The 22,246-nt window shown below is 46.3% G+C and overlaps 1 protein-coding gene across 3 annotated transcripts in view; it reads right to left on the bottom strand.

Annotated features, from left to right (window-relative positions):
• Positions 1-22,246, bottom strand: part of LOC119442987 (transcription factor Sp3-like) — a 67,810-nt gene that overhangs the window by 19,339 nt on the left and 26,225 nt on the right. For 2 of the 3 annotated variants that reach the window (XM_037708090.2, XM_037708089.2), the window contains exons 5-7: positions 21,722-21,997; positions 5,467-5,622; positions 3,725-3,923 (exon numbers count right to left, since the gene is read on the bottom strand). In XM_037708090.2, the coding sequence (XP_037564018.1) occupies positions 3,725-3,923; positions 5,467-5,622; positions 21,722-21,997 (631 nt within the window). The remainder of the gene's footprint in view (positions 1-3,724; positions 3,924-5,466; positions 5,623-21,721; positions 21,998-22,246) is intronic. The other variant, XM_037708091.2, reaches the window with a different exon arrangement.

Here is a 22,246-nt window from a genome sequence, read left to right as displayed (position 1 = left end):
TTTCTTTGCCTCTTCCTATAACTTTTCCACGGCTGCTGCTGGTGCTGCTGTCGCTGTGTTGCACACTGTGTCGTGAGGTGGTTCAGAGCATGTATATACATGGCAGGAGTGCAGAAGAAAGGAAAGGTGACGTGAGAAACTGGTTTGGACCTTTCACTATGCATCGTATCGCCACAATACCCTCTAGACAGCTGTAATTATCTGCGACCCCCCGCAAAAGCATTGCAGAAACAGCAGCGCTTATACCTTCGCACTAATGCGCAACAGTCCAGGGTACGGTGGTAGAATAGGAGAGGTGGCCAAATGGCGGCACTTCGGCAATGCACCACGCACTACGCGATGGCTCTCGAGTTGCCTCCGCTTAGCCTAAGTCTGGGCTCATTTCTCCGCTCTGCTGAAGTTGAAAGTACGTAGCTGGCGGGCGTTGCAAGCATTCAAACTGCATTTTTACATCTCTGACTTTTGAAAAAGAGCTTCGCGACGTACTGCCGTACACCAGAGAGGTATTCAATAAAATCACCGCCCATGCACCCCATACAGATGGTAAACCAGCGAAGCTGAAATGTGCGGCCCCAGTATGAGCCACACGTGATTTTTATCTTTCCTTCTTTCTTTTCTTTCTTTCTTGTCCCTGGCTCATACCTGTATATTCTATGCGGGTACGTGATTTTATTAAGGCAAAAGCATTGTTGTCCCATCGTTCAGTTGACCTTCAACGTCCTTGAGCAAAAACCGTGTCGTCGAAGTGAAATTGTACACTTACTACTAACTTACTGTATTTACTCGATTGTAACGCAAGTTTCTTTCCAGATTTTTGCTACCTGAAGTCAATCCTCACGTTAGAATCGAATACCGAAATTCAAGTTGTCTAAAAAGTGCAATGATGCACCCAATTCTAATCAACGACTACAGTTTTGGCCATTTCGCGATCTATGTTGGCAACATGTGCGAGCCAAATGCCATTTAGATCCACTACAAGCCAATAACTGTTCTCTTTGTTTCCGTTTTTTTTCTGTGACAGCGAGTGCATCGGGCGTTTGTTCTTTTGTCATCGTTTGTGGTGGTCTCGGTGGCTTTGGTTGCCCCTCGTATGTTTCGACTCGCCTTTGGCTCCCCTTACAATGGCAACATCTCGTGCTCAGTATGATGCCTGTTTCAAGAGGCGTGCTATTTTGATGGCTGAAGAAATCGGCAATTCAGCTACTGCCCATGCTGCTGCCCATTCAGCAGCACATGGCCGCCCGCTATTGATGGTTTGAAACACCACTTTCGAGACCTTCCGCACCACTCACGGACACATACATGGCGCCATTGCACGTGAAGAAGAACTACATTTTTGTTTCCCAAGCAGTTCGCATTTTTCCCGCGTGGTGGTGATTTTTAAACACACTTTGAAGTTTCGCAATCGTCATGGCAGAACGCAAAAATGTCCGGCTCCGGAAGCGGTGAGCGCGCTTCGGGAGTGAGCAGATCTCGCGATTCCGCTGTCTCTGCAGCTGATCTTATCGATGCATCGAGTAGCAGCGAGTCAGAGGACGCTCACGTTTTGTCAGACTTTGAGACTGAAAGCGACGACGACGCAAACCAACCCTGAACATCGGCGGCCGCAGCCCGCCACGCCCAACTGTAGTGCTTGTAGTTAGATGTTTGCCTTTTTAATGACATACATCTCATTAATAAAACGTTTATGCATGAAAAGTGCATTCATTCTTTTTGGTTATGTATTACATAAGATATTGAGTGCAGTAGTTCCATCATAAATGCGATGGCGTCAAATTTCAGACCTATTTCACTAACTTCAACTGTATGCAAACTTCTTGAACACTTAGTCCTAAAACACATAACCACATACCTTGACAAAGAATCCATACTATCACCGTGTCAGCATGTTTTCCAAAGGGGACTTTCGACAGCCACGCAACTTATAGAACTAACACACGACATATCTCAATGCACAGACAATGGACAACAGATAGACCTAATTTTACTAGACTTTTCAAAGGCCTTCGACCGCGTACCCCACAAAAAACTAGTTTAAAAAATTTGTTCAACAATAGGTCACGGTTCTGTTGTTGATTGGATTGAAAACTACCTCGCTAACCGATCACAGTTCGTTCAAATAAATAGTGAAGCTTCTAGCATAGCCCCTGTAACTTCCAGTGTACCCCAGGGTAGCGTCCTGGGACCTGTTTTATTTCTTATTTACATAAATGACTTGCCTGCTAGGTGTCATGTAAATATCCGTCTTTTTGCGGATGACTGCATCTTGTATCGTGAAATTAATTCTAATGATGACCATGAAATTCTAAATAATGCTCTAGAGTCTGTTTTCATTTGGTGTCAGGAGCGGCAGATGACTCTAAATGCACAGAAATCGGTAACATTAACAATAACTAGAAAGAAACAAATATCGCACTTCACCTACACTATTAATAACACGCCTCTGACTAGGGTTTTAGAGCATAAGTACTTTTCAACGTTATCACATGATCTTCGATGGAATACGCATGTTGAAAACATTACATCGACTGCACTGAAGCGACTCTTCTTCCTGAGAAGACGCCTTCGCCTGGCACCACCCGCCACAAAGCTGTTAGCTTATCGCATGATTGTTCAACCAATCCTTGAGTATGCTAACATTGTTTGGTTTCCTTTCACTAACGAACTTATTGACAGACTACAGGGGGTGCAGAGAAAGGCGTTAAGGTTTATCTTCAATAAATACAAGCTAACTGACTCACCAACTACCTTACTAAAGCAAGCTGGTATGCTAGCCTTCCAAAATCGAGCAAAACTAGCTCGACTGAAGTTCTTGTATCAATTAATCCAAGACGAAATAAACATTGACACATCTAAAGTTATCTCTTTCTCCCGTACAAGACCTACACGTCATAAACATTCTTATACCCTTGTTGAACACAGGTACAACTCAAACTGTTTTATATACTCTTATTTTAACCGTGCAATCAGAGAGTGGAACCAACTGGACCCTTCAGTCACGAGCACTCAAAAAGACTTTAGAAAATTTTCTAGCATTGGTCGAGGAAATAATACCTGCATAGCTGTTCATCACTAATCTTACACCTCATTATGTACATTTTTGAACTGTATTACGTTCTATGTATTCTGATTTTGCACTTGCGTCACAATTGTGCTCCCTTCTTTTTGCCGAATTAGTTTTGTTTTGCTTACTTTTACTGTGTTCCAAGTACTTTCGTCCTTTATATTGTTACAGTTGACTTGATGAATAATTATTGTAACACTGTATTGGATTGTGTTTTACATACCTGTCTTATGTATCTTTTACACTGTACTCATGTATGTGCCCTCCCTGCTATGATCTCGCGTGAGATCAGCAGGGAGGGCACATTAAATAAATAAATAAAAAATATGGCATAACCTACAAAGAACACCTATTTTCCCCATGGTAGGAAAATAGTTAATACTGGCCTCTCACGTAACCCTAAAATGCTGTCTGCGGAACCCAGGCGTTCCACAAAACCCAGTTTGGGAACCCCTGATGTAGAGGACGACTGGAGGCAACACTACCATAAAATTATTTGCTCGCAAATTGAAAAGGAGCAGAGTCTGTGTTAGGGAGTGCCCTGAGTTTGAAAGAGAGGAAAAACAATAGCTCCCAGGCCAGGATGCAGTTTTGGATTGCTGCAGTCTCAGTCAACAGAAAAAAAGCACCAAATTAATACATGTGCAGAAGAGGACTAACCTAAGAGCTGCCCATTGGCCAGAGCAGCCTGCACTGTTTGCAGGGGGCTGAGAGGTGCAGCACTCTGCATAGGGGAAGCGATGACATTGCCCTGTGGTGTGATTCCCAGCGCTTGGAGGGTCCCACCCCCTAGAAGGTGATGCTGCCCTGCGCCCCCGCCTGCTGCCCCCTGCATTTGGATGCCAGGGAGGCTCTGCACCTGCATGCACATGCCGTGAAGGCACAACGCTGCTATCAGAATGGCAGCGCAAACTGTCAAAGTAGGGAGCAAGAGAGAGAGACAGGCTATGATCAGGCAGAATCCTTGTTCTTAACTAGTAAACAGAGAAGGGCGGCAACAAAGGGGACATAAAAGCCTCTGCATTTGAGCGGTGCAAAAGTAAAATGCCTAATCCCCCCCCCCAAAAAAACATCTTAAATACATTTTCTGAATTTCACATCAGAATTATGGCCCCGTAATGTATGATCTTGTGGAGTTCTTGCCCACTTGGGCACTTCCTGCAAAGGAAACATTTGCATGTTGAAGGGTCGAGTTTTCTCTGTTTTTGTTTTAGGAAACAAATATTTTCTTAAGAGTAGTTAGTTCCCTGGTGTCACAGGCAGCTGGTGCAGGAATTCCAATATGGCACTGCCATACATCTTTAGGTTTCCCATCAATATCTCGGACACCATACTAACCACATGAAATGTGTCTCAATCTTTTGTAAAAACTTTACTATTTTTTTATAAAGAATCCAAAAACACACAAATTCACTTAAACTTGATTGTTTTTGTTTCCCTAGGCTGCACCACAATACATGAAAAATTCCATAAGGGAGGGCTTCAGATTATTCCTGACCACCTCAAGTTTGTCTATGTGTGCTGCAACCTCAGCACATTGGTGTTTATGCATTCTATTTCAACAGCAAAGCACCGAACATTTGATTATGGTGTGAAATCACATGGCTGCCAAGCTGCAGAAGTGGGTTGGAACTGCGTTATACTTCATTTCATCCATAGCAGGCAACTATGTAGAGTTTGGAGCCAATTTTTGTATTCCTTGCATTCGTAACCAGGAATTATTCATGCCACATCGGAGCAAGAAACAGGAATGTGCAATTCAATTTGGCACAAGATCGACCTTCAAAATATAGGAACAAATTATTACACAGAAGGCGTTGCGTTGCGCATCTGAACCTATTCCCTAAGGAACAAATAAAGTGACAATAAATACTTTTTCTGCACAACTTTTACAGCACACCACCAACCTGCATTCATGGCCAAAGCATACTGCATTACATACTATAAACTGTTACCGAAGTGCACAAAACAGTATTTACCGTATTTACTTGTGTAACACACACACTTGTTGAATTTTTAGCGGGTGCAGGCCTTAGGCGAGGCAGGCTTATGGCTACTCGCAGAAGCTTAACTGTGCTCAGACTGCTATGGAAATAAATGAAATCACTGGAAGCCGGCTATAAACACATTTACAGTGGACGAAAGATTTCTCAGGCATGGACTAGTGCAGTCTTGAAGCGGCTTTTGAGAATTTACCAGCACGGAAATATGCGCCTGACGCTTCGTGACACATTTTTTCCACATTTTCACACTCTAGGTAGTGCTGGCCTTGTGCAAGAAAGTAAGTGTGCGGGCACCACTTGCATAGCTTCTGCAGCATTGCCTTCCAAATGTTAAATGGGGTTTAGGCACGCTGCTCGGATTGTTTTTGTGGAATGATATGAGTAGAACAAAAAAATTACCTGAATTATGTTGGGTGACCTAAGACCAGCCAGGCCCGAGACATTGATGGCAGTGGCCCCCATAGGCCACCAGGCTGCGCCCCCTGCTGCCAGCAGCTGCCCCATCTGGCCCTGGACCACTTGGCCTGAGGGAAGCTGCACAGCCAGTGCCTGCGCCTGCACCCCAAGGTTCACACTTAAGACGGCTGCAACGAGGTCACCTAATGAACCCAAGGTTCTGGTTTCTTTTTTGGGAGGTGGATATTCAATTATGAACAGCAACTTACCAATACTTCTTGCAGAGAAAAGTACACAATCAGTGCATCTTAACAGTACAAAACCATGGGCATGAAGTTTGGCGCATTAGAAGGAAACTTGAGAAGAAGCTAAGGTGTGTACAATGAGTGGTGGTACAGAAAATGGTAGGTGTAACATTAAGATGACAAGAAGATGCCAGCATCAGCATGCTCTGGGTCTGCAGGCGACAGAAGATGGTGTTACTCTTACCTAATATTATATAATGCATTCACACAGTTTCTCCTGACAATAACAAACTTGAATTGTATACAAATATAAATGGTCAAGACAGATACCGAACAATTTCATGCTTTGAGTGAAATAATCCTTTTAGTGTTGATTCCTGTTTAACATCCGACTTCCTCATGCATTTCAACCCTCACTTTGTATTCAAGATGCATAATAAAGCCTCCTGCTCAAAATGTAATCATGTCTCATTAATCTTGTGCAAAACTTAAGGTTGTCTTTTTGTGTACACTGAAGTAATCTTACCAACACTATGGTGCTACAACTATCCCCACTGAAATTGGCACTACTGGACTAAATATGACACCGCTAGCGCATAGGTAATGTCACTTCCAAGACAGGAAACATTACTGCTTGTAAATAATATGGTTAATGCAATGCAAATATAACAGGTAGGCCTCGCTACCTTCCAGTAAGGAAAGCAAGAGCAAAGCAATGCCATTATTCTAACAGCAGCAGGATTATAATTGATGATATTACAGAAGTAATCATTTCACATAGTAGTAGCAATTTCTGTTGTGGCAAAAGGATGCTCGTTAAGAGCTTGACAGAATGTTGAAAAGCTCTCAAGTTTAGCCTATAACCTGAACAGCTGCACTACTGTTCAGTAGCCTTTTTGCAGCTCAGAGCATGCATTTTTATTATTATTATTTACTATTTGGTGATATCTGGATATTCAAATATCAGAAGCTCTTGTTCTGCAATGTACAGGCATATTTACTGACCAATTTAATGTACGGTTGCAAAATGAAAACAGCATTAAGCTCTGCATGCATTATAATGCACCTACATTACAACATAGGTTGTTTAAAAGCTGTTTACAGGTAGGATTCGCTAAAGCATTGAAGCTGGTATATACTACTTTGAATGTGGTAGTAGCACAAGTAGGGCGAGTAGGGTGCCATTAATCTATTAAAGAAAGCAGGAAACTGACAGGAACAAGAACAGCAGCACATTACAACTGACATTGCTGTGCAAATATTCAGAGATAATGGTTCCAGGAAAGATTTGACTAATGCTGTCTCACATTTCTTTCTGTACATGCACTGTGCTGTTCTTGCTTCTGCTAGTTACTGTGCTCTATTTTTCATAGTTTTTTTTTTCTTGCATGTGGTATCTGATCCAAAGTACCTGTGCCAGGAAAACAGAAAGTATTGAACTGAACTGTGCCTTACCATGTGTATGCATGAATAATATTCTGCACATGATTTCAATGCACAGAAATCAGACAAATATCTCCTAAAGTGCAGCCTGTGCTTAATCATTAGCTTTAGCAATTCACATTTATCTGGTTGCCACAATTTTGTTCTACAACACAGTGTATTAATGTAGTGTGATTTAGCAAATGAACCATGTTTATTATCATTTAATTATACAGTTAAACCTAGATATAATGAAGTCAGTAAAAGCGGCAATTTGCTTCATTATATCTAAATTTCGATATAGTGAAATTCGTCCTTTTATGGAAATAAATATAGTTGCCGTTGGATTTGTCTTACACAGAGGAGGTCTGCAACATTTTCCAAATTAGTGGGCAATTGAAAAAACAAAAACAAATTTGAATAAGAAAAAGAATAATGTTGAATTTGAGAGTCAGCGATGAAAGATACTGCTGTATAAAGCTGCAACCAACCAAAGCTGAATTAGATAGCACACTTTTACCTTGCTGAATGTTTGTGTTACATATGGAGCTCACCAGGTTTTGTAGTGTGTATCCGTCTTGCAAGATAATTTGCACCGAGCACATGTATAGGCTCACTTATATATCCTGCAAATAATGACTCAAACTATCAAGCATCTCAAGTGCATTCATCCTTCCTAGGTTTTCGTGACTCAAACCAATTTTCCAAGTTCTCACAACAATGAAAGATAGGTGTGCCATGCAGACCTAGCAATGTGCTTCCTGAAGGCACTGCATTGAAGCCACTTGAACTGTCTGTGTGCATTTAAATGGTCCTGAACCTTGTGGGGATGCGTGACTCTCACGCGTCCCCTGATGTTGTTTTCACCGCATGGCTCCCGTAATACGGCTTCGCCGCGTAGCTTTACGGCGGCGGAGTTGCGGCGCATTGCGAGAGATGGCGCGAGTGTCGCGATGCTAACGCCACCGAATGGCAGGGTGATTTGGGAGAAAAAGGTCGAAGACGCTCTCTTTTTGGCTTGGGATCGGCGACCAACATGCACGAACGCTTAGCGCGTGCGCCGGCCCCCTTCGCGCGACCGTCACGCGAGGCTAAGAGCAGGACACCGGTATGGACGAACACGGATCGTTCGAGCGCGCCACCGTTCGCATGACTGTATACGTAAACGACTAGGCGATGGTGTCATAGCATGGGGCGAACGTATTCGCTCACTATCGGGTCGCGGTGAGTCGGACTTCCTTGATTTGTCGCGCGCCTGTGTGAATGTTCTATTGGTTGTAATTCGGCTAGCATGTATTAGTGTATGAAAGGTGCAATAAATGCCCTTTTGATTGTCTGCACTACTGTGTTGTCGTTCCTTTGTCCCAAGAGCACATGTGCGAGACCCCACACTGGCGCCCAACGCGGATTATTAAGCCTTTGTCTGTGCTTAGCCGAGTCAATACGTCTTAGCGAATTGGACTCGCCGCGTTATGTCTGCTAGGCGTAGTGACCTTTGTCCTTTGTTAGTGCTAGCAGACGCCGCGTTGCTCGAGAACGGGGCCAGGGCCCTCCTTGAGCAGCGCACCCCTGCACCCTCGCTTGTAACGACCCCCTGTGGGGACGGCAACGCGAGGCGCTACGTACCAGCTCCCTTTGGAGCAGTAGCGTTGTTTGAAAACGGGGACAGAGCCCTCTCCGAACAGTGCACACGGGCACATTCGTTTGCCACGGCTCCCTTTGGAATGCCAAGCAGCGCGATGTCGCAGCGCTCCCGATCATTGACTCCTTCGGGAGTAATCGTAGCGCAGCGCGGAAATGGGGCCTTAGCCCTCTCCGACTTTTGCCCATTGGCTGCTTCTCAATTGAACAGCCAAAATCAGTGGTATGCCGCAGCCCCCTGTGGGGATTCAATCACGGCGACCACGAATTCCGCTCATACGTCTCCCTTTGGAGTACACTCAGTGGCGCCCAGTGGCACACCGATCGAGCACACACCTGTTGTATCGACGCTGGCTGCTTCTCAATTGAACAGCCAAAACCAGTGGTATGCCGCGGCCCCCTGTAGGGATTCAATCACGGCGACCACGAATTCCGCTCATACGTCTCCCTTTGGAGTACACTCGGTGGCACTGTGAACGAGTGGCAGCTGTGAACGACAGCAGGCGCACCCCACCAGGAGGCCTTTTTGCTCTGGGGACGGCGGCGCGCCAGCCAGTATCCCTGTGGAAACCGCGCCACTGATCGAGCTGGACGTCAGTCCGTTCAGTCCATTCACTGGTCCATTTCTTATACGTATACACCTAGTATTTGCTGGTCTTGCTGTTTGTTCACAAGTAAATTACTCAATTCCAACGCGCCCTAGATTGTAACGTGCACTCGTTTTCCGTGACCAATGAATGAATGAATGAATAAACCTTTATTTGAAACAGTGAGTTAGTTGGCAGTCGAGGTGGGAGGGTCCCTTATTCCAGGAACCCTCTGGCTTGGATCGCCCTCCGGGCCCAGGGCGACGAGTTCGCGCTGGTCGACTAGGTCCGGCTTGGAGATCGCAGCCTCCCACGTCTCTGCGAGGAGGGTTGGGTCTGCGTCTGCTGCTATTGGTTGTTTCGTAATGCTTGCTCGGGTGTGCTTGCATTGCAGTAGGAGGTGTGCCAAGGTGTCTGGCACGTTGCAGTGTGGACAGGTGTAGCTGTATATCGTCGGGTGGAAATGATGCAGTAAGCTTCCGTGGGTGAAGGTATTGCTCTGGAGTCGAATGTAGTCGGTGCCTTCGTTTCTCAAGTGTTTTGAATGTGGTGGGGGGTATACCCTGCGTCCAAGCCGATAGTGCTGCAGTAGCGCTTGATAAGTTTGCGGTATTGATTCCGTTTCCTCCGCTGATTTGGGTGGGTGGGACATGTCGAAAATCTCGTGCGGGGAGGCCGGTTGACGCTTGCGCGGGCCGCGGTGTGTGCCCCTTCATTCCCCTCGAGTCCCTCATGTCCCGGAACCCACATGATGCAGGTGTAGGGGGGAGGAGTGTCGCCACGTTTCAGTATGTTTATCGCTTTGACGGAGATCCTGCCCTTCATGTACTTGCGTGCCGCTGTTTGAGAGTCGGTGAAGACCACTATGGCATCGTCGCTTGTATGGGTGGCGAGTGCTATAGCGGCCTCCTCTGCTGTGTCCGCGTGTTTGGCGAGAATTGTAGCCAACGCCAGTGTCGTTCCCCTGTAGTCTGTGACGCTGATGGCGAAAGCGTTTCGGCGCGGATACTTGGCTGCGTCCACGTAGCGCGCCTGCGGGTCATTACGGTGCTTGTGTCTGATGGCGTTTACCCTGGAGAGCCGTCTGCCTCGATGGTGTTCTGGATGCATGTTCCGAGGGATCTGATGAACTTGTAGGCAATCTCGGAGCTTCGACATGATCTTTTCCTTACGTTCGCCATCAAGTTCTAGGTTGGTTGCGTATCCTGTGCGTCGGAGGACTGCTCGGCCTGTGGTTGTGAGCTTGAGTCTCTCGATCTGGTTGATGAGGTGCGCTTCCGCAAGTTCTTCCCAGGAGTTGTGAACTCCCATGCGAAGCAATCGGTCAGTGGAGGCGGTTGTTGGCAGTCCTACGGCGAGTTTCGTGGCCTTTCGTATTAGGAGGTTTAGCTTTTGTTTCTCGGCTGTCTTCAGGTTGAGGTAAGGAGTTCCGTATGTAATGCGGCTGTACAGGAGGGCTTGTATCATTCGCAAGGTGTCGTGCTCTTTGAGGCCATTGCGGCGATTTGCCACGCGTCGTATCAGATGAGTCAGCTGTGCCACAGTGTTCTGTAGTCTAGGGAGTGTGGCGGAGCCGGACCCGTCCTTGTGTATATGGAGTCCGAGGATTCGAAGTGAGTCGACCTTCGGTATCGGGACTCCCTGAAGAAGGACTTGTGGGTCCGGTGCGTCGTGGCTTGGGGGCCGGCCCCGGGTGCGTGCCGCGAGTACTAATAGCTCGGATTTATCCGGGGCACAGTGGAGGCCGCAGGTGTTCAGGTACCGTTCAATGATGTTGACCGCCTCCTGAAGACGATCCTCCTGTTCACCTGTGCTCGCGCCTCTCGTCCACAGTGTGATATCATCTGCATATAGAGCATGAAATATCCCTGGGATGGTGTCTAGGAGACGGGGAAGTTTGAGGAGGGCCACGTTGAAGAGGAGTGGCGAGATTACCGAACCATGCGCCGTACCCTCTGTTAGGTAGGTGAAATGTCTTGCTCCGGAGATTGGCAATTCCCACCATGGTCGTACGGTTGGTGAGGAAAGCGCGTATGTAGGCGTATGTTTTGGCACCGCAGCCGATATCTTCTAGGTTACGGAGAATGGCTTCATGGCTCACGTTATCGAAGGCGCCCTTTACATCTAGAGCTAGAATGGATGACTTGCTGTGTTTGCTCAAATGGTCAAGAATATCTTCCTTTAGCTGGAAGAGGACGTCCTGCGTGGAGAGCATCTGGCGGAAGCCGAACATGGTGTGTGGATAGCGATCGTTGTCCTCAAGATGTGTGGTGAGCCACTCGTTGACCATGTGTTCAAATAGTTTCCCGGCGCAGGACGTAAGGGAGATGGGGCGGAGATTTGCGATGGAGATGGGTTTGTTCGGCTTGGGTACCATGGTCACCTCCGAGTGTTTCCAGGCTGTTGGTAGCTCGCCCTTAATCCAGCAGTCGTTATAGTACCGAAGGAGAGCCACCAACGCCCGAGGGGGTAGCTGTCGAAGGTGCTTGTTGGTGACTCTGTCTTTGCCCGGGCTTGTATTGCGTGTTAATCTAGAGAGGGCCGCCTGTAACTCTGCCTGTATAAAAGGCCGGTCTAGCTCTTCGTTGGACGCTCCTTCGTACTCCCTGGTGGTGGAAAGGTTGGTGGCAGTGGTGTGCGGGTTAGCTGAGCCGTGTAGCTTCGTCTGAAGTTCTTGGAGAAGCTGATCCTCTGTGCCGCCATAGTTGTGGATTAGCCGGTGAATTGTATGTCTTTGTTGGGTTTTGGTGTGGGTGTCGTCGACCAGTGCTCGAAGTATATGCCAAGTTTTCTTTGTGCTGAGCGTCCCTTGAAGTTGGTCGCAGAAGGATCGCCAGTTCTGGCTCGCTAGCTGTTCAGCATACTCCTGTGCCTGCGTGCTTAATAGGGCAATTCGGCGCTGGAGCTTGCGGTTGAGCTTTTGCCGTCGCCATCGTTTGAGAAGCGATTGCCGAGAGCCTCCCATAAGTGCAGTAGGTGATTATCGACCGCTGGATTGTCCTCGTCTAGATGAATTGTCCTAGTGTGGCCGTCAGCCGCACCCACGATACCGTATAGCCAAGCTTCAATGTCCGAAACGTCGTCAAGCTCATTCCTATACGCGTTCCAGTCAGTGAGTCGCGCCTTTCCTGTCTTGGGCGCGCGGTAATCTAGAGAGGGCCGCCTGTAACTTAAAATTAAAAAAAAAAGATCCTTTACAGTACCGCGCACCTCATGCTCTCATACAGAAATACAACTTTCTCTCATTTGGAAAAACAAAGATTTACTCCCGGTGCAGAAAAGTTGCGATGAATAAAAGTTCCAGTTTCACCCAAAGGCCACGCATTGATTGCGACAGCAGTTTTATTGGCCGCATAAACTTGCAAACATTCGCTTACTAAATAAATTAACAAGCATGGTGTCACGCGCGCACAAGCAAACATGAACACTTCTCGCTCGTTGACCGCAGAAACTCGCTGTCAAAACGCTGGAGTGACGAAGCCCGGCAAGCGAATTAACCTTCGTGCTAGCATGCCTCTCGCTTCAACGCGACTCGGCGAAAACACAGCACGCGGCAGACCTCTCCATGTCGCAGATCGCTTTCAAGGTAGGGCCACGGCAATCGTATTGCCGAAGTGGATCGTCGCAAAATACGTCCTGCTACAATGTACTGAAACCCTCCCGCGTTACTTTGCTGGCGAAAATCCTCTCCTTTTTGCGCCAGTCCCGCACGCAAGTTTCAGATTCTCCAAATGCCCGTGATGAGGCACGATTTCCATCCGTCTCCGCACACATGATCACTTTCCTTCTAAATGCGGCATCATGATGAACTCGGCACTTTATAGTGAAAGAGGAGACGCAGAAAACAGGAAGACTAATGCCTAAGCACGTGTACGGCAGCACATGGAGGAAGCTACGGCAGCTAGGCTAGAGTGTAGCTAGGCTTGAAGCGCTTGCGAGGCAGCCATTTCCAAATGCCAACGGCTATACGGTAACGCAGATTTAGGGTCGTACTCGATTCTAATGCGCACGCAATTTTTGGACCTGTTTTATCGAAAAAAAGTGCGCGTTAGATTCGAGTAAATACGTGTGTCAACTAGCTCAGCAAGAAGCTCTGCTAAACACGTCCCCTCTGTTGCCACCAAGCATCTAACTTGTTTACGAGCACAAGTCCCCTTAATGAACAGAACGTTTTGCGTTTTTTAGGCTTGATCATTCAAGCTTGCCATAGCTAACATGCAACAATAAACTTTCTTCTAAGCAGGTATGCCGATGACCAATGCTGATTAAAAATACTCAAAAGTGACGCAGACCCTCTCTTAACAGCTTTACCCATTGGACCACAAATATCCTCATGACGTCCCGATTAGATCCGAACGTCCAAGTCCCAGTTAGGACGTCCAGTGGATAACATGGACATTAATTTTGGGACATATGTGTGTCCAACACACACAATCCAACACGTACGTGATCTTCGGAAAAGACAACACGTGAGAAAACAACATGAAGCTGCCACACTCAGATCAAACTTCCGATGAAGACGATAAATGGAGCAGTTGTGTAATGAATGGCCCAAACTACACAGGCACATCGGGAAGAAACGTCACGTAGGTAGAGCTCTGGAACAACTGTGCATTACAACCTACCGCAAGGTCTTTCCGAATCAAACGTGTCCTACGCTATAGTAAACTACCTACGCTCTCCGAACATGTCGAGAAAGCTGAATACTGCAACCCCCGCCGTTGAACAGAGCAGAGACTGCCTTTACCCAGTCGAATCGCCGCCATTCGCCAGTGCCTCTTGCTTATACGCTTAGCGCTGCTTTGCGCGTAGTCGGTCACATGACTAAACCGCGCAGTTTTATTGGGTCTCTTCGCCCTTCTCAGTAGGCTCCGAATGCCTGACGGTTGGTGCGCTCCGGTCGGTCCACGCTCAGTTCACGCGTTTTCTCTGAACGTGGTGGTTGCATTATGCACTCATCAGTTCCCGCGTGAACGTTTCGTGAGTGCCAACTCCGCGGCTCCTGTACGTCTTACACCTATCAAGAGGTAAATGACAGTTCATGAAGCCAGTGTTTTTCTATTAGCAGCCCTAAAACCTTTTCGACTAGCGTGTCGTGTCTGCGCGTAATCGAATGCCGGGCATTGTACATCCCCATTGTTTGCGGCAACGGTAACATCTATCGACATTGGACGATCCGTTAATTGTGGTCCCTCAATATTGAGTTTCGTCGCATCGTGCTACTTTTTTGCTAACTTTTGAGCTTACTCAGTGCTATATCGTTTCAGTGCAGCGCTGAAATTTGCAAAAAAAAAAAAAAATTTCTGGATGCGAAACTAGAGCTGCTAACTCCTCCCATGTAGCCCACAGGATGAGTCCGCAAGAGTTACATCTTTCTTGAACAGTGGAGAATAATAATAAAAATAATGTTAATAATAATAAGCATTCCAGACACGCACTGTCTGGAATAGCCTTGCCTGAGCTCCGTTCGCGTTTTGTTAGCGTAACCGCGTTTGCAAGAGCAATGTACAACTGCATTAGGTTGGAATAGCTGAACTTTTGTAGGCATTTGTATCACGGTCGGTGCACTTGCTGCACGTGATAGCCGGTCGCACTGCTGAATTTAACCATGCGCATCTTTAGCGCTTTTATTTGTTTTTGGTCCCACAGGTGTCCTTCGGACAATTGCTAATACAATATGTCCCAGAAATGTCCTACATCCTGACAAAAAAGTCCTTCGGACATACTCGGGATTATGCAAAAAGAAACATCCATATTTAAACATCTCTTGGACGTCCAATATCCCATTAAGACGTTCGTGGGACGTCTCTAGGATTGCCAATTCGCGTGCATGGTCCATAAAGTCATCCACAGAATTTTTACGTATGTCCTACTAACGTTCAAATGTCCCGTTTCGGACAGCTGTTCAACATCTGTAGGACGTTAGTGATCCAATGGGTTGTGCCAGAACTTACAAAAGATGCAGAACTTACAAAAGTATACAAAAAGCTGCAGGGTGAACAAGTTACCACCTTCGTAAATGTCCTAACCAGTAAAAAACAAGTGCAGCTGTGCTGGCACTGCATTCATTGAGAGTATGCCTTCCTTTGTGAATGCACTTCAGTAAAACCTTGCTATAGCGAAGTTGAAAGGGGATCCAAAATTATTTAATTATATCTATTACTTTGTTATAATAGTTGTCTGCCATTGCGGCCGACAATGCCTTTTAGAAGCGTGAGGAAATGGGCTGTTGGTAAATCACAAGGTAGAGCCAATGCAACAAACCCACTGAACAAACACATTGAAAGAATGTTCTCTGCTGCGTCTTTGTGAACAAAATGGCTTCTTTTTATAATACAGCTGGCAACACTAGTCCATCTTTGCCGTAATCATGTGTGCACAAGTAGCAGCCTAAATATTAGCCTTACAGTGTTACACGAACATGGTCAGGGAAGCGCTGCAAGTTCTGGTTTTGAGCGCTTGTCTCAAGTGGACTTTTCTATACAACAAAAAAGCATTTCATTACACTGGCATTCAGCGAAGGGCATTGCACAAGATCAGAAGCTTATCACACTGCACCAGCACACTCACGAAAAACTGATAAGCATAGCTATGGCCAAGAATTTTGAGTAAAGCCTGTATTTTGTGATGTTTCACTTCATTTTCCATATCTGCGTCAGGCTTTGGTGCATTGCCAAGTAGCCGATAGCTCACAAAAGTTTTGAACTCCTACATCATAGAATTTGCTAGCCACCTTGGCGCTATCAGATCTCAGACTAATTGGTGTGAAATGATGAGTTAAGATTCACTTTGAACAAAAGGAAGGTTTGTTTTATTCATCTAAAGGAAATTTTTGCTTCAATAAAACATAACCTTTTAAATGCACAGGTTTCACTAGAATTAGGAGAACTTATATTTGGGCCATTCCACGCCAAAAGTTCCAGACACTGCGCTCGACCCTTACCCCCAATTCTATTCGAAAAAATTCCAGTCAATCATTTTGGTGGAGTATTTGATCTCAAAGACTATTTTTGCAAGAAAAAAATTTGAATGTTGTCTTGGTGGGCGAAACCTAGGTTGCGAAAGAACACATGCAAAAATACAATACTACAAGGGGAATGCGGGAGATGGGAATTTAAGACTATGAGCAACACGAGAACCAAGTGAGAGCAGGAGCCAACGTTTCGACAAGTGGACTTGTTGAAACGTTGGCTCCTGCTCTCACCTAGTTCTCGTGTTGCTCCATACTACATGGAGCATCTTAAAAAGCTGCTGGTTCCTAGAAAAAAAATTTCACTTTCATATTCTTTCTCAATGGCGGCCGCCACTTTTTCTCACACAGTGCTTTGTGGTGATCGAAGCAATACTGCAATTCTGTGCCATATTTGACTATGTTTGCAAAATTGTAAAGATTTTACAGACACGATACAACTGCATCCCATTGCTGGATAGTTGGCCGTTAATCTGTCAAGGTAGTATTGAAGTTGATGGGTGTGTTGTTTCAAAGAAGAGGCGCAAATATTTTTTTAAATGTGTGAAATGCCTCATTTCCAGGCACGTTTAGATTGGTGGTGAGGTTCACTTAAAAATGAATGCTTGAATTCATTAAAAAGGGTGTACTAAAGAGATTTCTTGACAAAAGTTTGATCGGAGTAATTTTTGTTTTAGGTGAGTGAGTGAGTGAGTGAGTGAACTTTATTGGGTCCACAATAGACGCGAGTAAACTCGACGTCACCTGGCTAGGCCCACTCGGGGACCATCAGGTCAAACCTGATGGCCCTCTCGCGGGCCCTCTAACTGCCAGGATTTGAGAGGTCTGATCCTGGGCCTTAATAAGCATCATCATTTCCTCTTGGGTGAAAGGGGGACCGGCAAATGCGCAGCCCCACAGGACATGCTCGAAGTCCGCATAACCACCACACAGGGGGCAGTCCGCCGGGTGAGAAAAATATGCCAAACGTCCACATCCCTGGGCACCGGCTCGTAAGTCTGCTTCACTGCGCCGTACGCTTCTCTAGGGCTATGGAAAGATACGGCCACCGCACGGGTGGCAAAATTGTATGCTGCTTTGCAGTTTCAGGTTTTCACACGCATTCGCCGATTTCCCGTGGTGCCACCGCTATGTAGCTGTCACAGAAAACAAGAAACGGTTTGTTTAGTGTATAACAAAACATTGGGGATACACTTAATAGTTATTTCTTCTGGGCTTCTCGCTTGAACGTGACTCGCGCTGTTACTGCATCAGAGTCGACAGCTGCTTTGGTTTCTTATGCTCTGCTCTTCAGCAGAGGTGAACTTTGCTACGGAAGTCGCATTACCAACCCGCGGGTCGTCTTTGAGCCCCATCTCTTGGCAGCACGTACCATATACACTGCGAATGGCGAGTATACTGCTGCCTTGTCATATTTTACATGGAGTGCCTGTGCTCTTATACTGATAACAGGCTGGTCTGTACAACTGAAAGTGGAAGCGATTAATATCTAGAAGGACGATGCCGCCTGACAATTACTGAGCTGCAGGCATAGCATGCAACGTGGATGGCGAGAGAGCTTGTGGGGTTTGCTCTTCGACGGTGTACGTTTAAAGAAATTTCTAGCTTGAGATGATTGTATTGCTTCTCCTAGTGTGGCTGACATGACTGAAGAAAGACGTCGTAGTTTACGTGCGGATGCTTCTGCATCTGAAGGTAAGCATAAAAAATTTTAAAGGACACATTTCTTGGCTTACAAATGAACTAGTAAGGTATGTCTCATGCCTTCGTCTTCAAGGGAGGTGCTTGTTTTTTCGATGATTTAGAACTATCGATCAAAATGAAGCTGTTTTCAATTACGCTTGTACTGAAGCTTCTGATATACATATGTACGTCATGGCAAAATGTAAATAAAACATAATTACTTTTTTTTTTTTTTGAATCCGTTCACTACACCTTTTAGTGAAAATTCTGTCTGCCAAATGACCTGCGCAACAGTACTTGCATACCTAGCGTACTTTGCTGGCGCATTGTATTTTTATTTAAGAACACGCTAGCAGGGAGTTCCTCCGCACATTTATGTCCCATTTCTACATTTCAGGAAGTCAACTGCCTGCGCGCTCACTAGGCCCAATGGACTGCCACATGACAACACAGCCAAAACAACAGCAGATATTTAACGCGCAAGATTTCAGCGAAACTGAACGTTGTCTCCTAAAGCTGCGTGGTACGTACCTGAGATATCTCTACAGTAAGCTACCATCACTACACCCATGTTCGTGAAACAGTACACAGCTCACATGGCGTCGAAATGGGGCCCTAACGAGTTCCTTGTGGATGTGAAAAATATGCGTGGGACATGCATTATTACCACAACTTTGGCTGAACTCCATCCTACGCTGAAACTCATACCTGGGGAGAGGTTGTGCCAGAAGTGCAAGCGCATGTGCTACACTACACCGAAAGCTACAAGCTCTGAAGGTTCTCTCGAGGAAAGTGGAGCTCACTCTGATCCGAGTGAGCCAGACATTGCGAATGAAGACATAAATGAGATGCTGGCCACTATAGGTACGAGTCCTTTAAAAACTGTCAGCCCTTCCACTGGGGTGGTAATGGAAGACCAGCGAAACTGTACTATGGTGGGAATTATGTATTTCCAATTATGACTATTAAGATGTGATGGTGTAATTGGATATTTGAACTATTAAAGAATGAGAAATATATATGATCCGGTGGTTTTCATTTATTTTGTGACCACAGGGACCATGGCCTTATGGTCGCTACAGTACACCGCCATGGGGTGTACAGCAAAGGTTGGCACGTCCTTCATAAGCACGTCACCAACGCCGCGCGCGTTCGGTGCCCGAACGCGGGCAGAATGCTGCCGCCGTCGACAACAGTTCTACGCGTTGTTTGTGCGACCGCACACAACCACTGTTAAAACGCTGGCGCGAGCAAGCACGCCAGCAGCAGCGAGCGAAGGTTCATGCAGTCTATCGCTTCAACGGAAAAACTGAGCGGCGAAAGCAGAGCGCATACAAAGGTAGGAGCCATGTTGCAGATCGCTTTCAAGATACGGTGCATGCGACCGCCCGGTGCCGCGCAAAGTAAAAGTTGCTCGCAGAGCAGAAGCCGCAACCCCTCCCTTCCGCGCTGCCTTCCCGCTGTCCTCCTTTCGCGTGGAACATTGAGTCGCCAGTTCCCCTTCCGCCCGGTTGCAAGCTAAACGTCGCCTATCCTCCATCCCTCCCATCCCCCCACGGCCTTTCGCGCGACGGAAGAAGTGGCGTTTGCTCTCTGCCGTGTGTCCGCTCCCCGTGAATGCGCGTGTCCCTCGTGCGCTTTCACTCGCACATACAGCATACGGCCAATGAGTTTTTTTCTACATCCGGACGCAACCATCAAAGACTGAGCCCTTAACAGCTTCGCTGTAAAAGAAAGCGTGGGGAAAAGGCTTAACAGACCACAGGTGTTTCAAGTGGCAAAGACCATATGTTGGCGACAGCAGTAAAAACTGCAACCTCCCAAAAGCATCAAAAACGGGCACATAAGCTAAGTTCCTACTACATCTGTAGTACCTGCACCAATTCATGGATGTGGCAATAAAATAGCAGCTCCTAGTAGTAATCAGCAGCCTTTGATGCTCTTCCGAAACTTAATACCAACCATCCACACTAGTTCCAAGTTACCAGAAATGTGAAAGCGCAACGCAGCATACGATCTTGCCACATGCACAGCCGTTGCATTATTCCATTGCCCAAGAGAAGTGTGCGGTGCAGTGAAGCGGACTTACGGCCGGCACCCAGGGGCACGGCAGCCGCTCAACATAATTTTTTTTCTCTTGCCTAAACCAAAAATTACTCCGATTGAACTTTCACAAATAAACCTCTTTCGTAAAGCCTTTCAAATGAATTCAAGCATGCTTATTTTACTAGGACCGCATTGCCAATCTACTACATCTGCCTGAACATGAGGCATTTCGCTGATGTTTCAAATGTTTTGCAGCTCTTCCACTTCGAAACTACTCGCCCATCGTCAATATTTTTTTTTACAAACTTACAGCCAACTATGAAGCCACATCATGCAGTTCTATTGTGTCTGTAATGTAGAATTTTGTAAAGATAGTCAAAATTGGCACAGAACCGCAGTATTGCTTCGCCATAAAGGACACTGTGAGACAAGTAACGGCCACCATTGCTAAAGAATAAGAAAGCTAATTCCTTTTCTAGCAACAATCAGCTTTTTAATGCCCTCCGTGTAGTATTGGATTCTTGCAGATGTTTTTTCGCAATCCAGGTTTCGCCCACTATGGCAACATTCAAATTGCTTTACGAGGTCTACGAGGTTAAATAGTGCACCAAAATGACTAACCACAATTTACTAAAATAATATTAGAGTGGCTCGAGCGCAACGTCTGGGACGTTGGGATGGAATGACCCATTTACTTCGTTATATTCAATAAATCATTATAACCCCTTCAGTCATGAATTATGAACGACTGTAGATAAATGTATGAAATTTATACAACTTTATGCCAAGGTGCTGCAAACTCCATTAAGAACAAGTCAAGGTGGTAGAATGACTCTTTCTGCATTTTATTATGAGTGACCATAATTACAGAGTGATTCAGAATCTAATTTTTGTGCACTCTTTGATGATACATTCCGTCATAAAAAAACAACTGAATCACTGGGGTGAATCACCTGCACAAGTTATTATTGGTTGCAAGCTTTACTAGAAAGAAAATAAAAATATTGCCTTCTCCAAAGCGATTTTCGGTAGCGATAGATTTCCCTCAGAAGTAAAATGAAGGTACTTGAGGTAACCAGAACGTTTAATTTACCTTAAGATTAGGTTTCCTGGTCTATTCCTTGCCATAACTACACAGAAACGGCAAAAATAAGTCGCGTGCACAAATGTGTAGACCGTGACTGAAGGGGATAATAAGGTTTGACTGTAGCTACTGTATTATATAACAAGTTTTGCTCTGATCAGCACCTCTGATGCAAAAGAGGTGCAGAAAATGTAGATGATGACATGGAAGGTTTTGTGATATCAAAAAAAGTTTGCCCTTCCAGCTTGCATGACCAATAAAGGCAGCTGCCAGTTCTTGCAATAGAATGGTCAACAAACAAGGTATGCACACACAGACACACACACAAACTCAATATCAATAAACTCCATTCTTGATGAAAGCAGCTTTCTAGTAAGCTTGCAGCAGAGCCAAGCCAGGAGGGAAATACACACAACAAAACAACGCGCAGAGCCCAAACGTGCGAGCACATAGCGCAACCCTCTGCTACACCGAGTTAAGGCTTTGCCATGGCAAGTGAAGCAGGAAGGGTGCAGCCACCAAAATGTTCCAACAGAGGGGGGGAAGGCAGGGTGCAAAGAGGAGGAAGCATGTGGCGCACCTGCACCTGTGCAGCCATGGCTGCATTCTGCTGGGCTTGTTGCTGCTGCGCCTGAGCGCTGGAGGCACTTTGGACGGTGGCCTGCTGTTGTCCCCCTGTGGTGATGGTTGCTGTTTCACCCGTCGAGGTCATCACCACCTGGGTGGCCCCTGACCAGGACGTCGGGGTCGCTGCTGTTGGCTGTGGCTGCTGGGGACGGGCTGCCTGCTGGTGGTTTGCTGCCACCGTGGGCGTGGCTGTGACTTGGATCTGCTGCAGTTGGCCCTGGGCGGTCAGCTGTGCACCACCACCACCAAGCCAGAAATGGGGGGGGGCCAGAGAGGAGCAGGAGGAAAGCGAGACCCCAAGAGAGCCGCAAGTCAGTGCAGTGGGCAGGCAGGCAGGCTAGTTAGGTGTGTGGCAAATTCGGGTAGGTTGTGCTGTTCTAAAGAACTATCTGCTCTGCATCAATAAGGTGCCCAAGGGTTTTGAGATGTTAGTGCTGCTGACCAGCAATGGCAAACACTTGTGCGGTTTGTGACAAAT

Source organism: Dermacentor silvarum, chromosome 2 (assembly GCF_013339745.2).
Source record: "Dermacentor silvarum isolate Dsil-2018 chromosome 2, BIME_Dsil_1.4, whole genome shotgun sequence".
Taxonomy (NCBI): Eukaryota; Metazoa; Arthropoda; class Arachnida; order Ixodida; family Ixodidae; genus Dermacentor; species Dermacentor silvarum.
The sequence above is the reverse complement of the archived record's forward strand: the minus strand, read 5'-3'. Positions and strand labels throughout refer to the sequence as shown.